The 23,985-nt window shown below is 39.9% G+C and overlaps 1 protein-coding gene across 1 annotated transcript in view; it reads right to left on the bottom strand.

Moving 5' to 3' along the window:
- LOC132131455 (semaphorin-3D-like) overlaps positions 1-23,985 on the bottom strand; it is a 63,826-nt gene that overhangs the window by 27,255 nt on the left and 12,586 nt on the right. The window contains exon 2 of the mRNA XM_059543480.1: positions 12,322-12,518. Within this exon, the coding sequence (XP_059399463.1) occupies positions 12,322-12,457 (136 nt within the window). The 5' untranslated portion in view covers positions 12,458-12,518. The remainder of the gene's footprint in view (positions 1-12,321; positions 12,519-23,985) is intronic.

Genomic DNA, 23,985 nt, shown 5'->3' on the forward strand with positions numbered 1-23,985 from the left:
TCGCGAGCCATAAGTGGCCACCAGAATCGTTGCTTGACTAAAAATCTAGTACGGTTAACCCCTGGATGGCAAGCTACATTCGAGCAATGTCCCCACTGGATAACGTTGGACCTTAATCCCTCCGGCACAAATAAACGGTTCGGTGGGCACCCGGGCGGAGGTGTTACCCCTTCTAAGGCCGTTCTGACCTTCGATTCGATCTCCCATGTGAGAGTGGAGACCACTAATGTCTCAGGAAAAATACACTCGGGAGTGGACGGGCGTTCGGAATGGTCAAAAATACGCGACAAAGAATCGGGTTTGATATTTTTGGAACCCGGGCGGTACGAGATAGTAAAGTCAAAACGTCCGAAAAAAAGTGCCCACCGAGCCTGCCTGGAGTTCAACCTCTTGGCGGTGCTAATGTACTCTAAATTCTTGTGGTCAGTCCATACTATAAAAGGAACCCCCGATCCCTCTAACCAGTGTCGCCATTCCTCCAATGCCATCTTAACTGCCAACAATTCTCGGTTACCAATATCGTAATTTCGTTCTGCCGGAGATAAACGATATGAAAAATACGCGCAAGGGTGGACCTTGTCGTCTAAGGGAGAACGTTGAGATAACACCGCTCCTACCCCCACCTCTGATGCGTCGACCTCCACCACGAACTGACGTGTAGGGTCAGGGGTAATCAGAATAGGGGCTGAAATGAAACGGCTCTTCAGTTTGGCAAACACAGCCTCAGCTGTGTCCTACCACCTGAACGCAGTCTTGGCGGAGGTCAAGGCGGTCAGAGGTGCGGCTAGTTGGCTGAAGTTGCGAATAAAACGCCGGTAGAAGTTAGCGAACCCCAGAAACCTCTGTAGGGCCTTGCGGGAATCTGGGCTTGGCCATTCTACCACAGCCTTAACCTTCTCGGGATCCATGCGTATTCCCTCAGTCGACACGATATACCCCAAAAATGGAATTGACTGTGCATGAAATTCGCATTTCTCCGCCTTGACAAAAAGCCCATTCTCTAGCAACCTCTGAAGCACTCGTTGGACGCCAGGGTCCGGAACTCGATGGAATAGTCCGAGACGGATCTCTCGTGCTGGCGTAACTCCGCCAGCCTCCTGGCCGCCTCCCGTCCTGCGGCGGCCCGATCAAAGACCCGTCTCATCACGGCGGAGAGCGCCCCGAACGAGGCACAGCATGGGTCCTGGTTCTCCCACACCGCTGTTCCCCACAATGCCGCCCTCCCAGAGAGCAGGGTCAGGACGAAGGCCACCTTGGCCCTCTCACTGGCGAACGTTCTGGGCTGGAGGGCAAAATGCATATCACAACGGTTAAGGAAAACTCTACAATAGTCGGGCTCACCCGAGTACGCTTCCGGAATCGGGAGGCGTGGTTCCGGCTGGGAGGGGGCCTCCGATGGTGCTGGTGGAACAGGCGGTGTGAGTGGCGCAGTGGGAGCTCGTAATAGCTGGAACTGTTGGGTGAGCTCGGACACCTGCGTCACTAAAGCCTGAACCGCGCGACCAGTGTCGTTAAGAGTCCGCTCCTGGGAGTCCATCCTCCGAACACTGGCGCTGAGGAAAGCTTCGAGGGAGGAAGGTTGATTACTCGCTGCCTCCATGTTGGTCAGATCGTTCTGTGACGCTAACAATGGAGGACAGGAGGCAGATGCAAGTAAAGGTAGTTTATTGACAGGAGTAGTGATGGATGAATGCTGGTGAGTGACGCAGGAACCACGATGGCAGCACAGACAGGTGGGTAGGTGATTTGAGTGCGTTGGTAGCGATGGCGGTGGTGGTAGATCGGTGATCGGCGGTGATAATCCGTGTGTGACTGTGAATATCCAATGAAGACCGAAACAGGAACTGAGCAAGGACAGGAACACAGGAGCACGAACAGACATCGACACAAGGACTTCAAACAACGATCTGACAAACAGGAGACGAAGGACAGGGCGTTAAATAGGCGGTTGGAATGAGATGCACCTGCCGCTGATCAGGCGATCAGTGGAAACACCCACATGAACCAATCAACATGACATAACAAGACTACAGCTGGAGACGGTGCATTCACGAACCGTGACAGTGACGTACTACACAAATGTTCCAGTGTTAAACCCTGTCTGTCTGTCCATCTATCTATTCCCCATCGAATTTGAGGACATTCTCAAGTACTGGTCTTATGGCTTATAAAACACAGTAAATGTAAAGCCTGTAAACGTGGTCTGTGAAATATCCCACCGATGGAAATTCATCTTCCCAGTCAGGTTTAGACTCTCCCTTAATTTCTCATATGTGTCCTTGCATTTGTTTTTATAGGCTTTTGGGGAATTTTGCAGCAAAGTTTAGGAGTTTGTTTTACTTTCTTAGACTTGTTGTTGGTGTCAAACTTCAGATCAGTGAACCTTTGCAAAATTTGAGCCACAGTCAGCTAGCACTGCAAAATAAAAATAGATTACAACATTAGATTTAATATAACAGTAGATAAAAACCTCAAGATCTTTTAAAGACCAATAATTATTGAGTCTGCTGAATTCATATAATACAATGTGTGAGAAACAAACCAAAAGTTTGTTAGTTGTTCATATAAAGTATTTTTCTTTATGTGGAACATAGCTGTATAGAGTTTCTCATTTTGTGTTCCACAAATATAATAAGAGCATACAGGTTTAGAATGACATAAGATGAGGAAATTAAGTCAGAAGTTTTATTTTTGGGTGAGCTAGTCCTATTCCAGTATATATTTAATACTGGAATAGGACCTAACATATAGCCTTGGGGTACCTCGTTTATCAGATTCCTTAAACAACATAAGGGTGAGTAAATAACAAAATAACTTTTCTTTCTTTTCTAATAACAGGAAATTTGTTGTCCATACAGAAAGAAACAAGAAACATTGACTACCCGTTCAAAATGTTGAAGTTGCCTAAAGCAAACAAAGTAAGAATTATGGTTTTCTGATGAACAGTGCTTCCCACTGGAAGTTTTTGCGGTTGTGACCTACGTGTTTTTGAGTTCACTGCCTATCTAGGAGTGTGGACTAAATGTCTCTCTCAAGGGAAAAGAAAGTGTGCCTCTACAGACGTACTGCACTGATGAGAGGCCTCTGCTGCGGCACCTTTCAGCCCCAGAGTTGTTTTCTTCATTACACTCTGGGACGACGTCAACTCCCTAAGGGGCCATGGAGTGCATGTTTAAAGCATGAGGTCAGGACATTTCAACAGGAGACACAACTGAAATCAAATGATGCTCTAAGAGTAGAATGAATATATTTTTGAAGGTAAGAAAGAGGGAATATCAATGTAACTGACTTCCAGGTTTGTGCTCATATAGGAATCAGTTCCAAGTTAGCCCAGAAACATACATTTTGTAAGTAAGCAAACGCAGATGTGACAGCTTGGTCAAAGCATTTCAGGCACGCAGTCCGACTGGACATACTTAGCATGTAGTACATATTTGCATGGGCTCTTGCGCTGGCAGTAACAAAATGCAGTTTTCCTTGTAAAAAAAATTACTTGTAAAATCTTAAAAGTACATATATATATATATATATATATATATATATATATATATATATATAACAGTAGTTGCAGATAATATTAATTAAATAAAAGGCCACTTACATTTACTTAAAAGGTACATGATATACAAATTTCAATTTAAATTATATTAAAGTATGTTTTAGTGTACATAAAGGCTTGTCATTTACAGTATACTTTACAGTAAACTTCACCCATATGTACAATGGACATAATAATGAAATTACATATAACCTGTTATGAAGGTGGGCCAAAAAAAGTAAATTTATATATAAATATACATTTAAAATACATTATATTGTCATTTAATTGCAATTTAAATGAAATTAAGTGTCTAAAACCTTAAGTATTATTTTCATAATAAGTGATCTTTTTAAAAAGTATGCTAAAGTGTCCTTTTTTCCCCAGAGATATTTGCACTATTAATTCCAACTCAACTGCTAATATGCTCTCTATTTTAAGAAACTCTGGCACCCCATCAGCCCCTAAGAAAGTGATTCAGATTGTTTGCATCTTTCTTTCCTCTAATTAGCAGCATTCTTGGCTCCAGCTTTGTTCAGTGTTAACGCCCTGATGGCTTTATTAGCCCATGCCAGAGCCCTGGACCCTGAGTCATCTACTCTGCTTATCTCCTGCACCTTGTTGCCATGGATACAAAGGGGTTACACAGTCAGGGGTCATCACCGTGACGCACCATTGTGTCAGCCATCAGGAACTATATCCCACAGGTCACATTCCTGGTGCCAAAGGACTGTATTTTTGCAATGACATAGACTGTAATAAAAATGTTTTACTGTCTTGCAAAGATTTGGCCTCTGAGGACTATTGGAAAAATAACTCAAATAATTTAGTGGTTCTCTTTGAGTATGCCACTGTGAACAAGTCAAAAGGTCTTGTTCTATATAACTGTTCATTTAAATAACTCAAAAGTCTCAAAGGATTTTTGTGTGCTTCTTCATGTTGGTGAATCTTCAATCTTAATCAGAGATATTCTTCTCAAATCTTCCCAGTACACACAATATGTGGTGCAGCTGTCAAAATGAAACCAGTGGGTGCGATGCAAAAACTCCTTCCTGTCATGGAGAAATTGAGACATTTAGCCAGTCTCAAATGCCAAGAATGTTTCTTTTGGGTTCCATCCACCCATCTGTCAGTCAGAAAATCCTCAAAATGTGCAGGAATTTTACTGGTAAACACCAGTGGGAACGTCAGAGGACACTGGAAAATCAATTTTCTGTGAGTCTGCCAGCAGAACTTAATTATCAGAGGTTAAATAAGCAATTTAAGTGTGGAAGTTGACTCAAATAAAAAAAGTCATAAGCTGAAGTATGATAGCTGCTTTCCAATAAAAGTGTGAGCTACACTTTACACATTACACATATTTTTGGTTGAACTACTCCTATACTAAATGCCATAGGACCTAAGATATAGTCTTGGGGGACACCATGTATCAGATGCCTGTTGAAGTTGGTTGCAAAAACATAAGGGTGAATAAGCAACAACAGCATTTATTTATGGTATCCATTTTCATAGTATCTGCCAAATATACACAGATACAAGCTGCGTCTCTCCTCTCCGATAGTGAGTTTGACACGCATCCGTCTCCAGTCGATTACAAAGTCTGAATGTGTGCATGGGATTGCAGGTATTCCACATAATTGTAATCATTCCCGTGCAAATGTGGCGAGCACTTTATTGTAACATGAGAACACAGCCATGTAATCGCAGAAAACTGGATGTGAGCTCTCAAATAGGCCTGCCTGTCCCCTCACTCCGATATTGCTTGTGCGCAGACTCTTCGTGCTTTTAAAGTAGAAATTATTTGTAAACTTATTTGTAGACAGTCTCAAGCCTACTGGTTTTTATCCAAAATATCTTAAATTGTGTTCTGTAGATGAACGAAACTTTTACGGGTTTGGAATGACATGGGGGTAAGTGAATAATGACAAATTTTCATTATGGGATGGAGTATCCCTTTAATATTGATTTCTTCAAGGTATTGAAGTTAGAAATTCCTGTATCATGACCACCAAATTCGGGATTTTTTTGTAAGATAAAATTGGGTTTTGTTCAAAGTAAAAATGATCCACATGGATCTTTGATATGAAATTATATTTTTGGGTAATTCATTAAATATCACCAGCTAAAAAGTAACTAGTAACTAGTACTCGGAGTTGTTTTCGAGAAGAGTAATTTGTACTTTTACTTAAGTAGTGTTTTGACACCAGTACATTTGCTTGTAATTGATTATTATATCAGCATTGTAACAGTACCTGTACTTAAGAACAAGTTTTGAGTACTCTTTCCACCACGGGATGGTAGCATATTTTTCATAGATCCACAACAATTTAAATGAATATCAGCTGTATTTTGCAGATTTTACAGCAAGAAGATACTTTTTTAATAAATAAACACAGTAGCATGAAAAAATGCTAGCGTCACACTGTACTCCACACTGGACTTCTCACATATTATGGGTTTTAGTCTGCTGGTACATTCAAATGATTAATATGAATAAGTCTAATTAGCTATTAGACTTAACAAAACAGCTTTATCATACTAGGATGATGCATTAGCTACTGCATCATTTGTTGTCAGTGTAGTTGCGCAGATATTACAACCAGTTCAAGAAAAGGATTCACTCATTTGATTCTATAGGGTTGTTAGTTGGATCAACTCCAGTTTCCCTCCACAAACAAAACCTGAACCGTCATGTCCCTCAAAAGCTTAATAAAACCGCCACATTCAGCTATTTCAAGAGTCTTCTTTGTTTACTTGTTCTCATTTCCTGTCTTCTTTAGCTTGGCTTTCAAATAAGACTTCAAGATACCTCCAAGCAAAACATGTGACTTCTCTCCATTAATGAATAACGTCTGGCTTTTGCGTCTCGATGCCAACATTGGGATGTCTGCCGTCCTGCACCTGTAAACACATGGCGCCCCTGAGATTATGTACACTTTCTATTAACAGCCCTGAATGTAATGGGAAGCACATTTACACTATAGGTTCAGCGCTCTGTCCGATGCCACCGTATACAGAGCCTTCCTGAGAGGAAGCGGCCGCATCCCGCAGGTTCTGGGAGGGTGTGAGGGGTCAGTAACAGGGGCGGCTGTGATGTGCTGATAATGGCAGATGGGGGGCGTGGGGGTACAGACAGACAGTCACAGAGCAGTCCGGTGATGTATCGCTGGGTAACTGGCAGTATCTCTAATGTGGCTCAGAGGTTTCATCCTTATCAGTGATAATGTGGTTATGGAGGGGTGGTTAGTTCTCATGGTGTAAATTGTGTTTTGTTGGGTAAAATCTTTTAATATGAATGTATTAAATTATATTCATCTATTAATTATATTATTATGTAATTATTATTACATTTAATAGTATGACATTTAATTTAATACATTTTTATTTGATTACTTAAAAATGGGGAGTGACAGGAAAGAGGTTTGATCATCACACAGCATCATAGCATTTGTTATTTCAGACCCTTCTGATTTTTATTTTTGGATAATAAATAATTAGCTTATTTTTTAATCACTTAAGTAATGCAACTTATATAATACATCATTAAATACTTCATAATCGATTTTATTTTTAAACTTTTTTATTACCTTTTCTACATATATATGTTTCTACATATATATTATTTTCAATATACATGTTGCCCCTTGGTAATATTATTAGAAAATACGGAATTAGCTTCCACTGTTATGCTGATGATCTTCTTCGTCCTAGCGTTTGTCCCGCGCAGGTGCAGGGTCCGCTTTTTGGCAGGCCGCTCTCCATTTATTCCGGTCTGTAGTGTCCTCCGGGGCGACTTGCACATCCTTAATATCTTGCTTGATCCGGTCCATCCATCTCATCTTTGGGCGGCCACGTGGCCGGTTACCGGGTGGGTCAAGGCGCATAGCTGTCTTCGCCACTGAATTCTCATGGCTCAAGACGAGCCTCAAGCATCTTCTCCGTAATCGGCGCTATTCCCATCCGCTTCCTGACGTCGATGTTCATGACGTGGTCTAGCCTTGTCAGCCCGAGTGACCAGCGGAGCATACGCATTTCCATGGCATGTAGAAGCTGGCCATGTTTGGCAGTCGCTGGCCAACATTCAGCTCCATACAGGGCTACAGGGCGTACAATGATCTTATAGATTTTGGACTTTAGGCGGATGGGCATTCGGCGATCGTATAGCACTCCCGTGACTTGGCACCACTTTGACAAGGCGGCACTCACACCTGCGCGGACATCTGGGAGGGTGTCACCGTTCGATGAGAGTATTGATCCGAGATACTTGAAGTGTTGAACTTTCTTTAAATCCGTTCCGTCGATGCAAATGCTACCATCAGTCTGGGGGCCACACTCCAGGTACTCCGTCTTTGTGAGGTTGAGTCGCAAGCCATTTGCATCCAGGCGATCTTTCCACTGCTGCCCTTGGTCTTGGAGGTCTTGCCGCTCCCTGTCGGCAAGGAACACATCATCAGCATAGAGTAAGGACCATGGATGGGGCGTCTGGAGGTCCTGTGTCACTGTGTCCATGCATGTGATGAAAAGCAAGGGCGAAAGAGCCGATCCTTGGTGGACTCCTACATTGATGTTAAAAGGAGGTGATATCCCAGCTGTGCAACGAACCATGCTCCTGACATCTTGGTATAAGAGTTGCACCCAGCTGATGTAGGTTTCGGGTACGTGGTGACGTCGGAGGGAGGCCCAGATGAGGTCATGGGGAACGCGGTCGAAAGCCTTCTCCAGATCCAGAAAGACCATGCGGACTGGCTTGTTCTTTTCCCGGTGTTTTTCCATCAGTAGGCGGGCAGCGTGGATGGCGTCTGTGGTCCCTTGTCCTTTGACGAAGCCGCATTGATTTTGGCTGATTTTAATAATGCTGCGGAGGCGGCTGTCCAGGATGCGTTCAAAAATCTTCATGGAGTGGGATAGGAGTCGAATCGGCCGATAGTTCTTGCATTCACCAACGTCCCCCTTGCCCTTCCAGATCGGCACCGTGGTACTGATCGTCCAAGCGTGTGGGACTTTGCCCTCAATAATGATCTTGTTGAATAAGGTGGAAAGGACCTCCGCTCCTCTGTGCCCCATCAACTTCCAGGCTTCAGCAGGAATGTCGTCTGGGCCGGTGGCTTTGCCATTCTTCATCCTCTTCACGGCCTTCGTGACTTCAGAGATGGTGACTGGCGGTACAGGTCCAAGGGTGGGATCCAGGCTGTGGATAGGCGGATGCGGGAACTCTTCATTTGAGATGGCTGCGAAGTACTCGCTCCAGCGGGTGAGTATGGCACACGGGTCTCGCAGGGCTTGCCCATCGGCGTTCTTGATGTGCATGACTCGACCAATGGCTTGGGTCGCTTGGTGGCGGGAGTTAGCAATGCGGTAGATCATCTTTTCTCCCTCAGGTGTGCCTAGCCTCTCTTATAGATCGTCATAGTGCACGGCTTTCGCCTTGGCCACTGCCCGTTTTGCGGCTGATTTAAGTGCCCGATAGTGTTGGAAATCATCATCCAGCCGTGTGCGGTGCCAGGTCATGAACGCCAGTTTCTTTGCCTTGATTGCCTCTTGGACGTCCTCACTCCACCACCAGACTTGCTTGTCCATAAATCGCCGTCCTGGCTTCGTCGAGCCAAGGGCACCGGTGGCAGCATCACGAATGCTGGAGGAGATATCGTCCCAGATTTTTTCAACTGATTGGTCGAAATTGATATCCAGTGCTTGGAGGGCCATCTCAAGCTGCTGCTTTTGTTTGTTCAATTTCCACCACTTGACCCGCTCAGGCCCAGTGATTCTCGGTCTGGGTTGTCGCTGCAGATTAAGTTGGAAGTCGAGGACGAGTGGCCGGTGTTGGGGGCCGATATTCTCTGAGGGGATCACCTTGGCGTCGAGCGCCAATTTCAGGTCACCGCGTTGGATCATCCAGTAGTCAATCTGGGTTCTGTGGCCGCCACTGGTGTAGGTGGCCAGGTGGCTCGATCTCTTTTTGAAGAAGGTGTTGACGACGACGAGGTCATGGGCTTCGGCGCAATCCAAGATGCGGGCTCCCTCGTCGTTGCGTGTACCTAGCCCCTGTCCTCCATGGACTTGGTCATATCCTCCACGATCTTCGCCAACATGGCCATTTAGGTCTCCTCCGACCAGGATGTGTTCTTCTGTGGTGATTATCTGTAGGTGAGCACCAAGGGTTTCCCAAAACTCATCCTTCTCTTGCTCGGTGCAGCCGACTTGAGGGGCGTAGCATGAGATGACTCTGAGGGTGGTTGGGCCGGAAACAATCTTAATCGAGATTAGGCGGTCAGAGATGTTTTCGACTTCGACAATGCTGTCTCGTAGTTGTTGACAGACGACCACGCCAACTCCATTTCGGCTCGACGTGACACCATGATAGATGAGTTTGTACCCTTCTCCAATGTCTCTTGCCTTGCTCCCTTTCCACTTGGTCTCTTGGATACATGCGATGTCGATGCGGCTGGTCTTGAGAGTATCAGCCAATTCACGGCTACGGCCAGTGAGGGTTCCGATGTTAAGTGTGGCTAATCGGATTCGGTGGACTCTCTTCTTTAGCCTGCCCCGTCCTTGAGCAGGTAGCCCTCATCCATTTCTCACACCATCCGGGCGTAGATGACGCGCGTCGCCTAGGGGGAACGCCCTAGCTTGATCGGTTTCTTGGTTTGCTGCTGCCATTTGATGCGACCAAGGAGACCCAGCCGATGTGTCGCCTCATCTGTCGCTGATGATACTCAGCTATATATCTCAACGAGACCAGATGAAACTTCCCAATTATCTAAGCTAACAGAGTGTGTTAAAAATGTAAAAGATTGGATGACAAATAATCTTCTCCAATTAAATTCGGATAAGACAGAGATATTAATTATTGGACCAAAAAACACCACACAGAATCTTGTAGATTACAATCTGCAACTAGACGGATGTACTGTTACTTCCTCTACAGTCAGAAATCTGGGTGTTATATTGGACAGCAATTTGTCTTTTGAAAATCATATTTCCAATGTTACAAAAACTGCATTCTTCCATCTTAGAAACATTGCCAAGCTACGAAACATGTTATCTGTTCCTGATGCAGAAAAGCTAGTTCATGCATTCATCACCTCTAGACTGGACTATTGTAATGCACTTCTAGGTGGTTGTCCTGCTTCGTCAATAAACAAGCTACAGGTAGTCCAAAATGCAGCAGCTAGAGTCCTTACGAGGTTAAGAAAATATGATCATATTACCCCAATTTTACAGTCTCTGCACTGGCTACCTATTAAGTTCCGAATCAGTTACAAATTATCATTACTTACCTATAAGGCCCTAAATGGTTTAGCTCCTGCGTACCTAACTAGACTTCTACCACGCTACAACCCATCACGCACCCTAAGGTCACAAAACGCTGGACTTTTGGTAGTTCCTAGGATAGCAAAGTCCACTAAAGGAGGTAGAGCTTTTTCACATTTGGCTCCCAAACTCTGGAATAGCCTTCCTGATAATGTTCGGGGTTCAGACACACTCTCTCTGTTTAAATCTAGATTAAAAACGCATCTCTTTCGCCAAGCATTCGAATAATGTATCTCTTAAATTGTGAGTGTAGTTGCATCTGCATTTTTATTCTTTAGCTTGGGTTAAACTAATTTTACTTTGTTGGATCAGCAGCTATGCTAATGATGTCTCTATTTTGTTTCTATGTTTTGCCACGGGATTTACACAAGCTCCAGTCTGGATCCAGAACACCTGAGAAGAGATGATGCTGACCCTCAGAGGACCCCAGATGATCCTAACCTTGAATCAACAAACAGAACTAACAATTATTGCTACATGTGTGACTGCATCATATAATTACTATTAATTAATAATATTGATAGTTCATCGTCTAGCTGACTACGTCTTGTATTATTATTATTTTTTATTTTTTCTAAAATCCTGTCAAACGTGCACAAACTACTAGCTACTACTAAATATTGCAGAAACATAATTTTCTGTAAAGTTGCTTTGTAACGATTTGTATTGTAAAAAGCGCTATACAAATAAACTTGAATTGAATTGAAAAATATATCTATCAAAAAGTTGATCAGTTATTATTTTGAATTTTAAAACATGTTTTATGTCTTTAATAACTTAAATTGTAATGTTTTAAATAGTATTTAAGTGTAGAAATGTTTAAGAATATAAAATATATAGCTTAATACTTCATTTATTATATGCATTATATAAAAAAACAAGCTTATTAATTATTGGTATTTTTTTATTTATTAATTTGTATTATATTTTATCATTTTATTCATATTTTATTTTTGCTTTGTACTTTTAAGCTTCTACAAATCCCTAATAATGGACTAAAAAATGTAGAGGAATCATTTTATATTTTAATCATCATCAATCATCAATAAACAATTATTTACAGTGGCATTGCTGTTGTTGTTCTCATATTACAACATTATTATATAACATTTTAATGATAGTTAGGATACAGTGCAATATTATGTTGTATTATTAAATTAAACTTGCATAAAAACAAAAAAACTTAATATATACTAATTAACTTAGTAAGTTTTCAGGAAACAGAGGTTAACAGCACTCTTCCCTTGTTTCATTGTGTCTATCAAAACAGCTTGACCCTGCTGATGTCCTCACGGCTAAACGCAAATTAGCAAAAACAGGGAAGATTGATCTGAACATTTGCAGATTACCACAGCATAGAGACTCAGAGGGCGTAACTATTAGTGTTGCAGACATTATTTCATCCTTTCCATCATTGTCTCTCTGAAAGTGAAAGTCAAATCAGTATGTACTGTGAGAGAGTGAGTTCTGACCTGCATTCGAGAGCTGGAGTCGTGGTATATTGTGGTTTCCAGCATTACTGGGCTGTATAAGAGTCAGCAGCGAGTGGAGCAGAAAGACCAGCTGGGGACTGTATCGCCCAGTCCTCCACAATCCCACAATCCTCATCTCCAGCTTCCTGCAGTCTGACCGTACAGGATGTCTTCTCTGTCACATCACCTTCGTAATGCTGGAGAAACAACAAACAGATAAGAGCATGTCGCTTGAAATTAAGTATCCGTAGTTATAGGAATACTGTATGTTTCTGTAACCTGATTCTAATCAATATATAATATTATAGAATAGATTAGAATTTTAATCCCTTTATAAATAAACAAATATTTGCAGTTGTGTCTTTTATTACATTGTTGTTGCTGCTGTTCTAATATTACATTATAATTTAACTTTTATAATGATTTAAGACACTTAACAGTGCGATATTCTGTTACAATATTGAATTTCGAAATTATTTTTTTAATAGTTTTTTGACATTGATTTATTTTTAGTTCTACAAGTCATTCATCTATAATAATCTAGACTTGGACTATATTTTGTTGAACAATAATTGTATATTTTAATCAGTATTTTAATTTGTGTAATGATTTTAAAGCACATCGCAGTTGTTTCTGTAATAAGATACTAATGAATATTTGACAGCAATTTAACAATTTAATAATATATAAGAGGATATATGGGAAAATATTGATATATGTTTATTTATATATTTAAAGTTAACATTTAACATTCATACAATTGTTATATTATATATATATATTAAAAAAACGTAACATATAAATGTAAAATAATGTTTCCAAGTTGCAATCCAAGATTTGAGTAAAAAAAAAAAAAAAAAAAAAGACTTTGACAAAGAGACGTCCAAGCAGCAATATGTTAGATGAAGATACCAGATAATTTGACTCTTATGGAAGGGAAAGCTCCAGATGACATTCTTGAACAATGACATTAACCCTGTTCTTATCATCTTTTCTAAATAGAAAACAGAATATGCCACATCCATCAGACTGAAGAACGCTAGCATTGCCCAATGGGCTTTACAGTCTCCTCAAGTCAAAACTGTTTCAGCAAGTGCTCAAATCTGGAGCCACAACAGATGCTACTTCAAAACTAGAAACCCGAAACCTTCAGAGTTTGTGAGCGGCGTGCTGAGCTCACGTACGTGCGAGAACTAGCTTCACGCGGGAGAAGGAAACCGGAGCATTGTTTCGAGAAAAGTTCCCATGGCTAATCAGTTGCCCTGATCTTTATTTTCTTTGCTTTAAGAGGTCACTCTACATAAACAGATTGCATGCGCAACCTAGAAACACTCGAGAGGCTTTCTCCTGTACATGCTAACCGCTAAACACTGTCAAAGGACACGCAAGAGTTCAGTCCAGCGGAATGGATTTCATTTGTCTGTTAGCAACTTTTGTACGTTATGCCGTATAGAAAGTCCAACAATTGGCGGACTCATTGAAACAGCAGCAGTTTTTGTGTTGGTGCTCAGGGGAAGCATGTTCCCATGATGAGAGTATTGTATGTTGCACCACTTAGACTCGCGAGTGGACCCCTGGGGACGGTTTCGACATGAAAAAATGGGCTTGAGCTCAAACATATGCAAAATGAAGATAGGCTTTCTCTATTGCTCCATTCATCACCTCAAAATCTAAGCTCATTACGCTGTTACTCGGACATAATAACTCTATTCAAGTTCCTCGAGTGACGGAAACCAAATGCTCCCTTCGGCACGCTGATTTATCGTGAAATTTATTATCATCAGACAACCGATGGCTGGAATTCATTCTGGTTTCAAGATAGTTCATCCAAAAATGAGTTTGTTTCTTCATCAGATTTGGAGAAATGTAACATTAGATCACTTGCTCAGCAATCGATGCTCTGCAGTGAATGGGTGCCGTCAGAATGAGAGTCCAAACATCTGATAAAAACATCACAGTAATCCACACCACATATTTGTTTAAAGCTGTTTTGGACAGTTTTCACTTGTAAACGGTTCTTGATCTGTGCACATTTCTGACAAGACTTTATCACCGGAGAAAGCAATATTACGGATAGAGGACATTTAGCCGGGAAGCGATGGTTGGAAGTTAAAAACACCATAATGATGGATTTGTTTCTTACAAACATGAAGCTTTTTCACTTCACAAGACATTAACTGATGGACTGGAGTGGTGTGGATTACTTGTGGATTATTGCGATGTTTTTATAAGCTGTTTGGACTCTCATTCTGACGGCACCCATTCACTGCAGAAGATCCATTGATGAGCAAGTGATCTAATGCTACATTTCTGCAAATCTGTTATGATAAAGACACAAACTCGCCTATATCTTGGGTGGCCTGAGGATGAGTAGGCCTACATTATCAGCAATTAGGTGAACTATTCCTTTAAGTGGCCTCTGGGTTGATTCAGCGAATGTGATTTCTGAATTTACTGTGTTGGCTGGAGTACAGGTGCTCAAGGAGAGATCAAGGACTCTTATTAGCTCCATTTGTTGACTCAAACCTATTAATCTCCCAGAGAAAGCGAAAGAAAACATATCATTCCTGGCACAACGGCAACTATGAGTGAGCTATGCAAGGTGGGGATCGTCTGGCAGAGACTGATATAGGCATATTATTTATTAGAGTACTTTCTGTATTCTTTATGTCTCTATTTAGAAGATATGAATACAGTTGGGAAAGCAGGAGAGATTTGAATTATGCTGTATTAAAAAGGTCCCTTCTGTGGCTTTGGTTATTATAGAATGAGTGGGATTTGGTTTCAGACATAATTAATGACTCTTTGGAGGTTTGTGGCCTATTATGTGCTGCTTCTAGAGTCAGTAACGCTGCAGACATACTTTTGACTATCAGCATAAAGTCTGGTCCACGTTATTATATTAGACAGTTAACATGTCTACATTAGTTTTTAATGGCTTATATGTAGAATAAAACAAATTAGCCCCACAATTGGTCAATTATGAACAAAACCTGCATGTTATTGGTCAAACTGCTTTGGATGTTTTAGGCAATATTAAAAACCTTGCCGGAACGTGTCCCGTATGAATGGCGCACATGCCCACCCTAGGATAAAAGCATCTGCTAAATGCATAATTGTAAAGATAGTGAAGTATTGTGAATATTAACGAGGATGAACATGTGGTATAACAGATGAAATCTGCCTGTAGCTTGACCTGTTTCAGACAACAGTTAGTCATCAGCTTTTGAGGAAAGACAACAAACAAACACTAACTTTGGGAAAAACATCAAGCTTCGGGAAAAGGGAGTAGTTGATAATAACTCACTTCCAGGCGAAAATGCCCCACACAAGATGAACAACATAAGAGAAATGCAGTGTTGGGAAGGTTACTTTGGAAATGTAATAGGTTACAGATTACAAGTTACCCTGTTTAAAATGTAATAGTAGTGTAACTTTTTCAATTACTTTATTAAAGTAATGTAACTAAATACTTTTGAGTACTTTTTGATTACTTTTCTAAATTTGTGAAATTTAAAGAATAATAAATAAAAGCATATACATCAATTTAAATACATTTATCTAATAAGCATGTGACGTATTCTGTGTACTAAACTCCTGAAACATTGGTGTTTTTTTTAACTGCTGTCTCTTTGTATATGATGATAGTTTTCTCAAAATAAGTAAAATGCACATGAAGTGACACAAAGCAGTTCTAGAAATTATGTTTATGTGCTCGTGTACTCCTATATTGAGATGGCAGAGGTTGAAAACACTGCAAGCTTCAGTAGGCCTATGTGTAGAAAATGAAACCATGTCTTTGCCATTAATTTACAGGAGGGGCGGACTGGGAAAAAATTACGACTGAAAAATTCAAACTCATACAAACAAATTCATGGACAATACTATTGTTTGTATGGACCTGACATAAAAAAGGTTTAAATCTTTAATTTGGGGACATGCAAAATAATTAAAAGTTCTCTCCTGAACTGTACCTTCACTTCCATTTTTCTCTTCAGTCTCTTTATTTTGCCCTGTTATCCATCTCTCTCGTGACTTTAATACTCAAGATTGAACAAAACTATACTTTACAATACAATACTCTACAATACTACAATATCTTTATAGAAAAATCCTAATACTGTACACGAGTCATGTTTTTCCCTTACAAAAAATTACCATGCTTTTATTAGCCTATATAAAAGTAAAATAACCTTGTTTTGTTTGTTTTTTTTGCAAATGGATTTGTATTTATTTTTAAATAAATACATTTGTAAAATAATTTTACATTTTTGGTGATCACAGTTAAACAATAGTAACCATTTTCTCTGGATTTATAGTTAAATATTAAAATGTTAATTTTCGTAAGGGTTGTGTTGTTGTCTGTCAAGCTCCCCCTAAACCTATAAAAAAAATCGGATTTTTTTTTCAGCTAAATTACTACTGTAACATTACAACAGATAATAATGATGTCCTTTATATAGTATTTTGAGTGATGACTGATGAGCAACGTGCTGCTGCTTGATTAAATAAAAAAAAAAAAAGACAAAAAAAGCATCTTTACAGATGAAACTGACCTGAAACCCTGAACAGTAGTTCTGCTTCTCTGCTCCAGCAATCCACTGTATTCTCTCTCTCTCTCTCTCTCTCTCTCGCTCTGTCTCTCTCTCTCTCTCTCTCGCTCTGTCTCTCTCTCTCTCTCTCTCTCTCTCTCTCTCTCTCTCTCTCTCTCTCTCGCTCTGTCTCTCTCTCTCTCTCTCTCGCTCTGTCTCTCTCTCTCTCTCTCTCTCTCTCTCTCTCGCTCTGTCTCTCTCTCTCTCTCTCTCTCTCTCTCTCTCTCTCTCTCGCTCTGTCTCTCTCTCTCTCTCTCTCTCTCTCTCTCTCTCTCTCTCGCTCTGTCTCTCTCTCTCTCTCTCTCTCTCTCTCTCTCTCTCGCTCTGTCTCTCTGTCTCTCTCTCTCTGTCTCTCTCTCTCTCTCTCTCGCTCTGTCTCTCTCTCTCTCTCTCTCTCTCTCTCTCTCTCTCTCTCTCTCTCTCGCTCTGTCTCTCTGTCTCTCTCTCTCTGTCTCTCTCTCTCTCTCTCTCTCTCGCTCTGTCTCTCTGTCTCTCTCTCTCTCTGTCTCTCTCTCTCTCTCTCTCGCTCTGTCTCTCTCTCTCTCTCTCTCTCTCTCTCTCTCTCGCTCTGTCTCTCTGTCTCTCTCTCTCTCTCTCTCGCTCTGTCTCTCTGTCTCTCTCTCTCTCTCTCTCTCTCTGTCTCTCTGTCTCTCTCTCTCTCTCTCTCTCTGTCTCTCTCTCTCTCTCTGTCTCTCTCTCTCTCTCTCTGTCTCTCTCTCTCTCTCTCTCTCTCTCTCTCTCTCTCTCTCGCATTGATTACTCTGAGTCTGATCCAAACCGTTTGGCGGAGGCGCGGAGAGCGCGCTAGTCATGTTTAACAATTCATGACTTATTAGAGATTTAATTATCAAATGGCGGATTCGCAAATGATCGCTTTAGTACATTCGGCAGGCAATTATACAATAATGATATTAAATAGATGGCAAAATCGGCTGCCAGGCCACCGAAATTGTCCCGGTTCTCCCGGTGTCCAGTCCGCGCCTGATTTCCACAGACACGCAGAATGTGCAAGTCATATATTGCATTTCTGGGGCTTTATATTAACAGACACTAGTCCATGTCATGTTTTGATTCAAGTGTACTGACCTACTTTTGATTTAGTCATCCAAAATGTGGCATATTCCGTCCGCGTTAGGCAATCCGTTTTTATTCTACGAACCAGACTGTATTTCCGCATCCCGGAAATTATTAGGGCGGTATGTCTCAGAATAGTCAGTGCAATTTGGGAAAGAAATCAGTTAAATCTGCATGTGGATGTGTGTAAATATTCAAATGTAATCCCCTTTGTAATCGTAAAAAAAATCATAAGTAACTGTAATATAATTACTCATTTTTTCTTAGTAACTGTAACTAATTACAGTTACTATAATTTTGTAATTAAATTACGTAACGCCGTTACATGTAACTAGTTACTCCCCAACACTGGAGAAATGCCAGCTCACTCCAGATTTAAAGCCTGCTTCCTTGGATACGTTTTTCTAAAATGGTAAGAATGATAAAAAAACTAGAGGGTCACATTCGAAAAAATGACCTCATTTACAACCCTGACCGGCAAAGCTGACTAATGCTGCTTTAGACAATTGAAAATACTGTCAAAGAGCTCCTATCTTCTGCTGGGACACTTTTCTGTCTGGACCTCACATGTTAAATAGAGATATTAAAAAAATAAATGCATATTTTGTACGCAAACAAAATTGCATGAAATCATACAGGATTGGAAATTTGTAAAACAATTATGTTTCTCATGAGATCAGGTTGTATATATGACCAAAAGACTAAATCTTGTGTTAAAACACAAGAATCAACTCAAATTATAAAACAAAGGCTCTTAAATCTGATTGGCTGATCCACATTCATATATATTGCATATATATAGTGGTATCCAATGGCGTCGCATGTACCATCATGCCCTAACTGGCCCATTAAAACTACAGTTACATCTAACTCTATAAAATCAAAGTGAATTCAGAAATGAGCAGCCAAACTCAACTTGTACAAAGAGAGATGCAGAAAATGACTTATTCGTTGAAAGTCTCAATGTGAATGAAATGGGACGGTTGGCACACTAAGATCCGTAGCAAGCTGTGAAAGGATCTGCTACCCAGTGAGCAAACAACACTGAGTTCAACCAGCAGAAAAACAAGCAACCAAACCTCCCATTTAACACGCACAAAGACACCAGCTCAACGCTTTTCCACCAAATGCATTCAAAATCAGCCCTATTGTTTGCAAAGCACTGCCATTGAGTGCAGACACACTGAACTGTTCACAATTCATTAGTCTTTTCATAATGCAAAAATCCACAATTTAAAGAAACAACAGTCAAAAGGTTTCATGTTTGTTGGGAATCATTCAGTGAGTGAGCTGAAGTAGATTCAGGCCGTTGCACTAGTGAGCTTCAGGGGCATAAACACAACCCATGCCAGCAGATTTTGTAGTAAAGAAAGGATAGTTTACATGAAAGCATCCGCCTCGATTTTGAGGACGTCATTGTTTAACTCATTAGGAAGACTTTAGGTTTTCAGGAAGGATTACAGTTTCTCTGCAACATAATATGGAGCAGATGGCGAGGGATGTGTCGAGTGCTAGAGGGCAGAAAGGTTATCTGAGCATGTTAGGAAGGTGTCAAGGTTGAATGAGTATGTGGACCTCCACCCTGCTTACAAATGGCATTGCAAAGGCAAAACCGTTCCATTTACTTTTATTAAAAGTCATTTGTTCTTTTGTTGTTTGTGACGTGCTTTATTTGTTTAACGTAGAAGTTAAGTTGGAAGTTAAGTATAAAGACATTCATAAACCTCTTTGAGATCATTGTAATATGAATGTAAACTTTTATGTAGGCTGTTAATTGCTTATGAACTCATTCTCAACTTATCAAAACCTGGAGGAAATCCAGAAAGGCTGATTTGCTGTTCAGGAAGCTTTTATTAGTAGTATCAGAATTGAAAGCAGTTGTGCATACATGATACATGATACATGTATCCTAAATAAACAAAAATGAATGATATGTTCACTCTTCATTTTATATATACTGTGTGTGTGTGTGTGTGTGTGTGTGTGTGTGTGTGTGTGTGTGTTTACAAAAAGTAAAATAAAATCAATTTATACTAAAATATAAAATTGCTAAATAAAAATATTAAATAATGAAGATAAAATAAATCACAGTCTTTTATAATATAAAATAATAATACAAATATATAACATTTTGCTATTGGTTTTTCAGTTTATACTTTGACAACGATGAAAATGTATGCATTTTTTCTTCTAGTACTCGTATTATTTTCAATGTAAGTGTGGCAGTAGGCCAATTACGATTCATGTGAGCATTCAGGTGGAGAATATCTCCCCCACTCATAAACAGATGAACCCTCTAGGCAGTGTTGGAAACTCTGGTTTGCTTCATAACCAAATTACCAAGCATGGCCGTGACACATGGTTCAATGTTTTGCCCCGTGCGTGAGATCTTTCTACCGTCCACCCCTACAACTCCCACAGCAGTACCCCAGTGATCTTAAACATCACATTCTGCTCCTCGAGTCCAGTTCGGCACTGAAATCAGTCATCAACAGACCAGAGAAAGCACCTCTCCTTCTCATACCAGCCCATCTCTGCACTCCTCACCCGCAAATACCTGCGTCTGGCACCAGGATGAAGAGAGACAGATGTTCTGTCCACTTCAGCTGTTTTCAGTCTGACAGGATCCAGGGCTATCGGCCACTTCTGCCTTAAGGCGTGATGTGATGGGGTGCCTTGAAAGGCCAGAAGTTATAATAATATTTAAAAAGGTAAAATATCTGCCACATCTTGTCCAGGGTTCTGGATTTTCAGAAATACAGCATTAATGAGTGATGTTATATTTACTAGGCGTCATTGTTTGCAACATTCCAGCAATACTTCACGCATTTGTTTCTTTTAACTATTTACCAGCAAGAAACAATAAGTAAAATTTAGGTTATAATAAATTAAGGTTCCTTCCTTCTCAGATGTGTATTAGAGTCTAAATGTGTGAGAGTTAGTCAACAATATACATACAACATCTATTATTCTGCTTTATTACTATATTATTGGTATTTTTATTAATTACAGCAACAATTCAGTATGCATATCATGTCATCGCTGTTGAAATGTGCATGCTGAACAAACTGTTGGAAGGCAACGAGAGATTTTCATACTGTAGTCTTAAATTTCTTTGTAGGTGTAACGTCTGCCAAACGCATTAAATTGTTGTTAGACCTTAAGTTCAATAAAGGTGTTTAAATGGAGTTTGAATGTTAAGTACAAGAAAGGAAAACAAAACAAGAAGGTAAAGCAAAACTAAACCAAAGATAACTAGAAAACGAGCAAAACAAAACAAAGCAAAACAGGAAAGTAGAGCAAAATAAAACTGAAAAAAAAAAACTGAAAAACAATAAAGCATAATAAAACATTAACAAAGCAAAAAACAAGAAAGCAAAGCAAACCAAAACAAAACAACAAAGCGAAATAAGAACAAATGGTAAAACAAAACATGAGTGTCAATATTAGGATTAAGAATGATTTGTCAAATTTGTTGAGTTTTTTTTATAAAAAAACAAAAACAAAAAAAAAACAGTAAATCTGAATGCTTTATAAAAACTCATTAAAACATACTGATTTACAACCAATTTAATTTGAAATTAATCTTTATCTTTTTCTTTCTTCATTTCTTGAAACTACAGAGAAGAATAATATGTCATAAATCAAAACTACGTCTTGGAAAGTAATGTCAAGGAAAATTGTCTGTCTAGTTACTCACTGAATGTTTCTGTTTCCTATCAGCATCCAGGAAGCCCATTGGATGTAAACTGCATATAAACATGGAATAGTTTCAGCTGTTTATCTGAGATTGTCTGGTGGGGGCCACTCAGAGCAATTCAATTTTGTATAAAAGGGGCCAGATTCCTTTTCCCGCTCCCTAAATGACGTCTAAAATCACCACAAAGCATCTGAGAAAGAGTCTGAACTCTGTTATTGTCTGTCGGAAATGCTCCATTCTCATCTTTGAATCGTGAAGCAGCAGTCTGAGTGGGAAAATATGGGAAAAAAATCTACGATTAGTAATCTGTCAATTTACGTCCTACCACTGGAGGTTTTAAATCAACATGTGCAACTGTAAGTGATTTACTGTCAGGCCCTTTACATCTCACCACAATAAAAAATAAACAGCTGCTCGTCTGTGTATTTTTAAGAGCGGGGAATATCCAGCATGTGAGATGTGAAACTGAAATGTTTGAAAATACAGTTAGACAAATATTTCAGCTTGGCTGAGGGAATGGGAAGAATCGTCCCAGTTCAGGAAACCTGATGGAATGCTGCGGTGTTCATTCCAGACAGAATTGAGTTTTGAGAGGGAGTCAAACAATACATGTTGCACATCCCTCAAAACTGGGAAAACAACCGTCTAGATGGTTTTGTTATGTTCACTAGAGAATCTGAATGAAAAACCATTACTCATAATCAGAGTGCCATTGGTGGTTGCAGTGGAATAGAAAATCTGAAACACAATGTGCAAAATTCCACTTCATTTCCTCCTTTCCAAGGAGCCTTCCTGATAGTAATTGTGAGGACAACTAAACAGCAGGGTACTTCACAGTTGCATGACCTTGGGATGGAGAAAACAGCTTCGAGCAGACTGACCCCCTTTTTAAAATGCATGAACCTGCCGGGCATAGGATGATGACAATTTTTCCATTAGTGGTTTGGTTAAGATCCAAGTAGGAGATTTCCTCTCAAGATTTTACTACAGCAAACCCTTAGGTACTAAAAAAGCATGACTGCATTCAAATTTGTACTGTAGGTATTTGTATATACTGTTTACACTTTACATATTACACTGACTATAAGTTTAGTTATAATATGGGTTCTTGCAATTAATTGTAATAACTGTAAAAATGAAACTAAAATTAAATCATTAAAAAAATTACTTAAAATAAACGTTAAATTAAATAAAATAGAATGTAAAAAAAAAAGGTTGCCAAGGTAGCATTTCTCATTTTAATTTATTACAATTTTATGTTAAAGGGGTCATATGACATCTCTATTTACACATTATTTCGTGTATTTTGTGTAATGCAAAGTGTTTATGTAGTTTAAGGTTAAAAAATACATTATTTTCTACATACTCTACATTATTTTTTCTCCTCTATGCCTGCCTTTCTGAAACTTGTTGATTTTTACAAAGCTTATCATTCTGAAAAGCAAGGTGTACGCTGATTGGCCAGCTATCCAGTGTGTTGTGATTGGATGATTACCTCAACCGTGTAATGGAAATGTTATGCCCCTTTATACTGTGATGCCATGTGTCCCAGCACGACGAGACAAAACCAATAAAACCCATTACAAACGAGGCATTTGTTGCATCCAGTGGGGAAAAAATTATGGATTATAATGACTTATAATGTCTTTTTATGTGTTGCATTGCATCATGTCGCGTAAACATAAAACCATGTCTGGATTTGGGATCAGAGAAACGACAAACAACAAGCGCTCTACACTAATCAGAAATCGCGTTTGAATAGTCATTGGCAAATCCTTTACATATGAAAACGTACTTACAGACTGTGAGTCAGCATTATTTGTGTGCATCGGCACATCTGAATAACTAGTTTGAACTGTTCTGGAACAGTGTTGTTAATACAACTTAACCATTGTCTCCACCATTGTCTGATATGGCAGCTGCGTCAACAATACTACAGCGAGAATAAATATTTAAAAGAGGCATTTTTAAAGAGGACGTGGATGAGTTTTAACTTTTATAAAAAATATCTCTTTGGCTTTGAGACTTTAGTCTTTTGCAACTTTAGGGATCTTATCAATTTACAAACAGCTTGTAACACTCCAAAGAGAAAGGAAAACTTGAAATCATCATATGACCCATATAAGACATATATGGCCCTATTTTAATGATCTAAGTGCATGGTCTAAAGCGCACGGCGCAGGTGCACTCAGAGTGTGTCCGAATCCATGTTGGCTAGACTGACGAAGGGAAAACGGTTGGTGGCCTGGACGAATGGTCTAAATGGGTTGTACCTATTCTCTTAATGAGTAATGGGTG

Source organism: Carassius carassius, chromosome 48 (assembly GCF_963082965.1).
Source record: "Carassius carassius chromosome 48, fCarCar2.1, whole genome shotgun sequence".
NCBI lineage: Eukaryota > Metazoa > Chordata > Actinopteri > Cypriniformes > Cyprinidae > Carassius > Carassius carassius.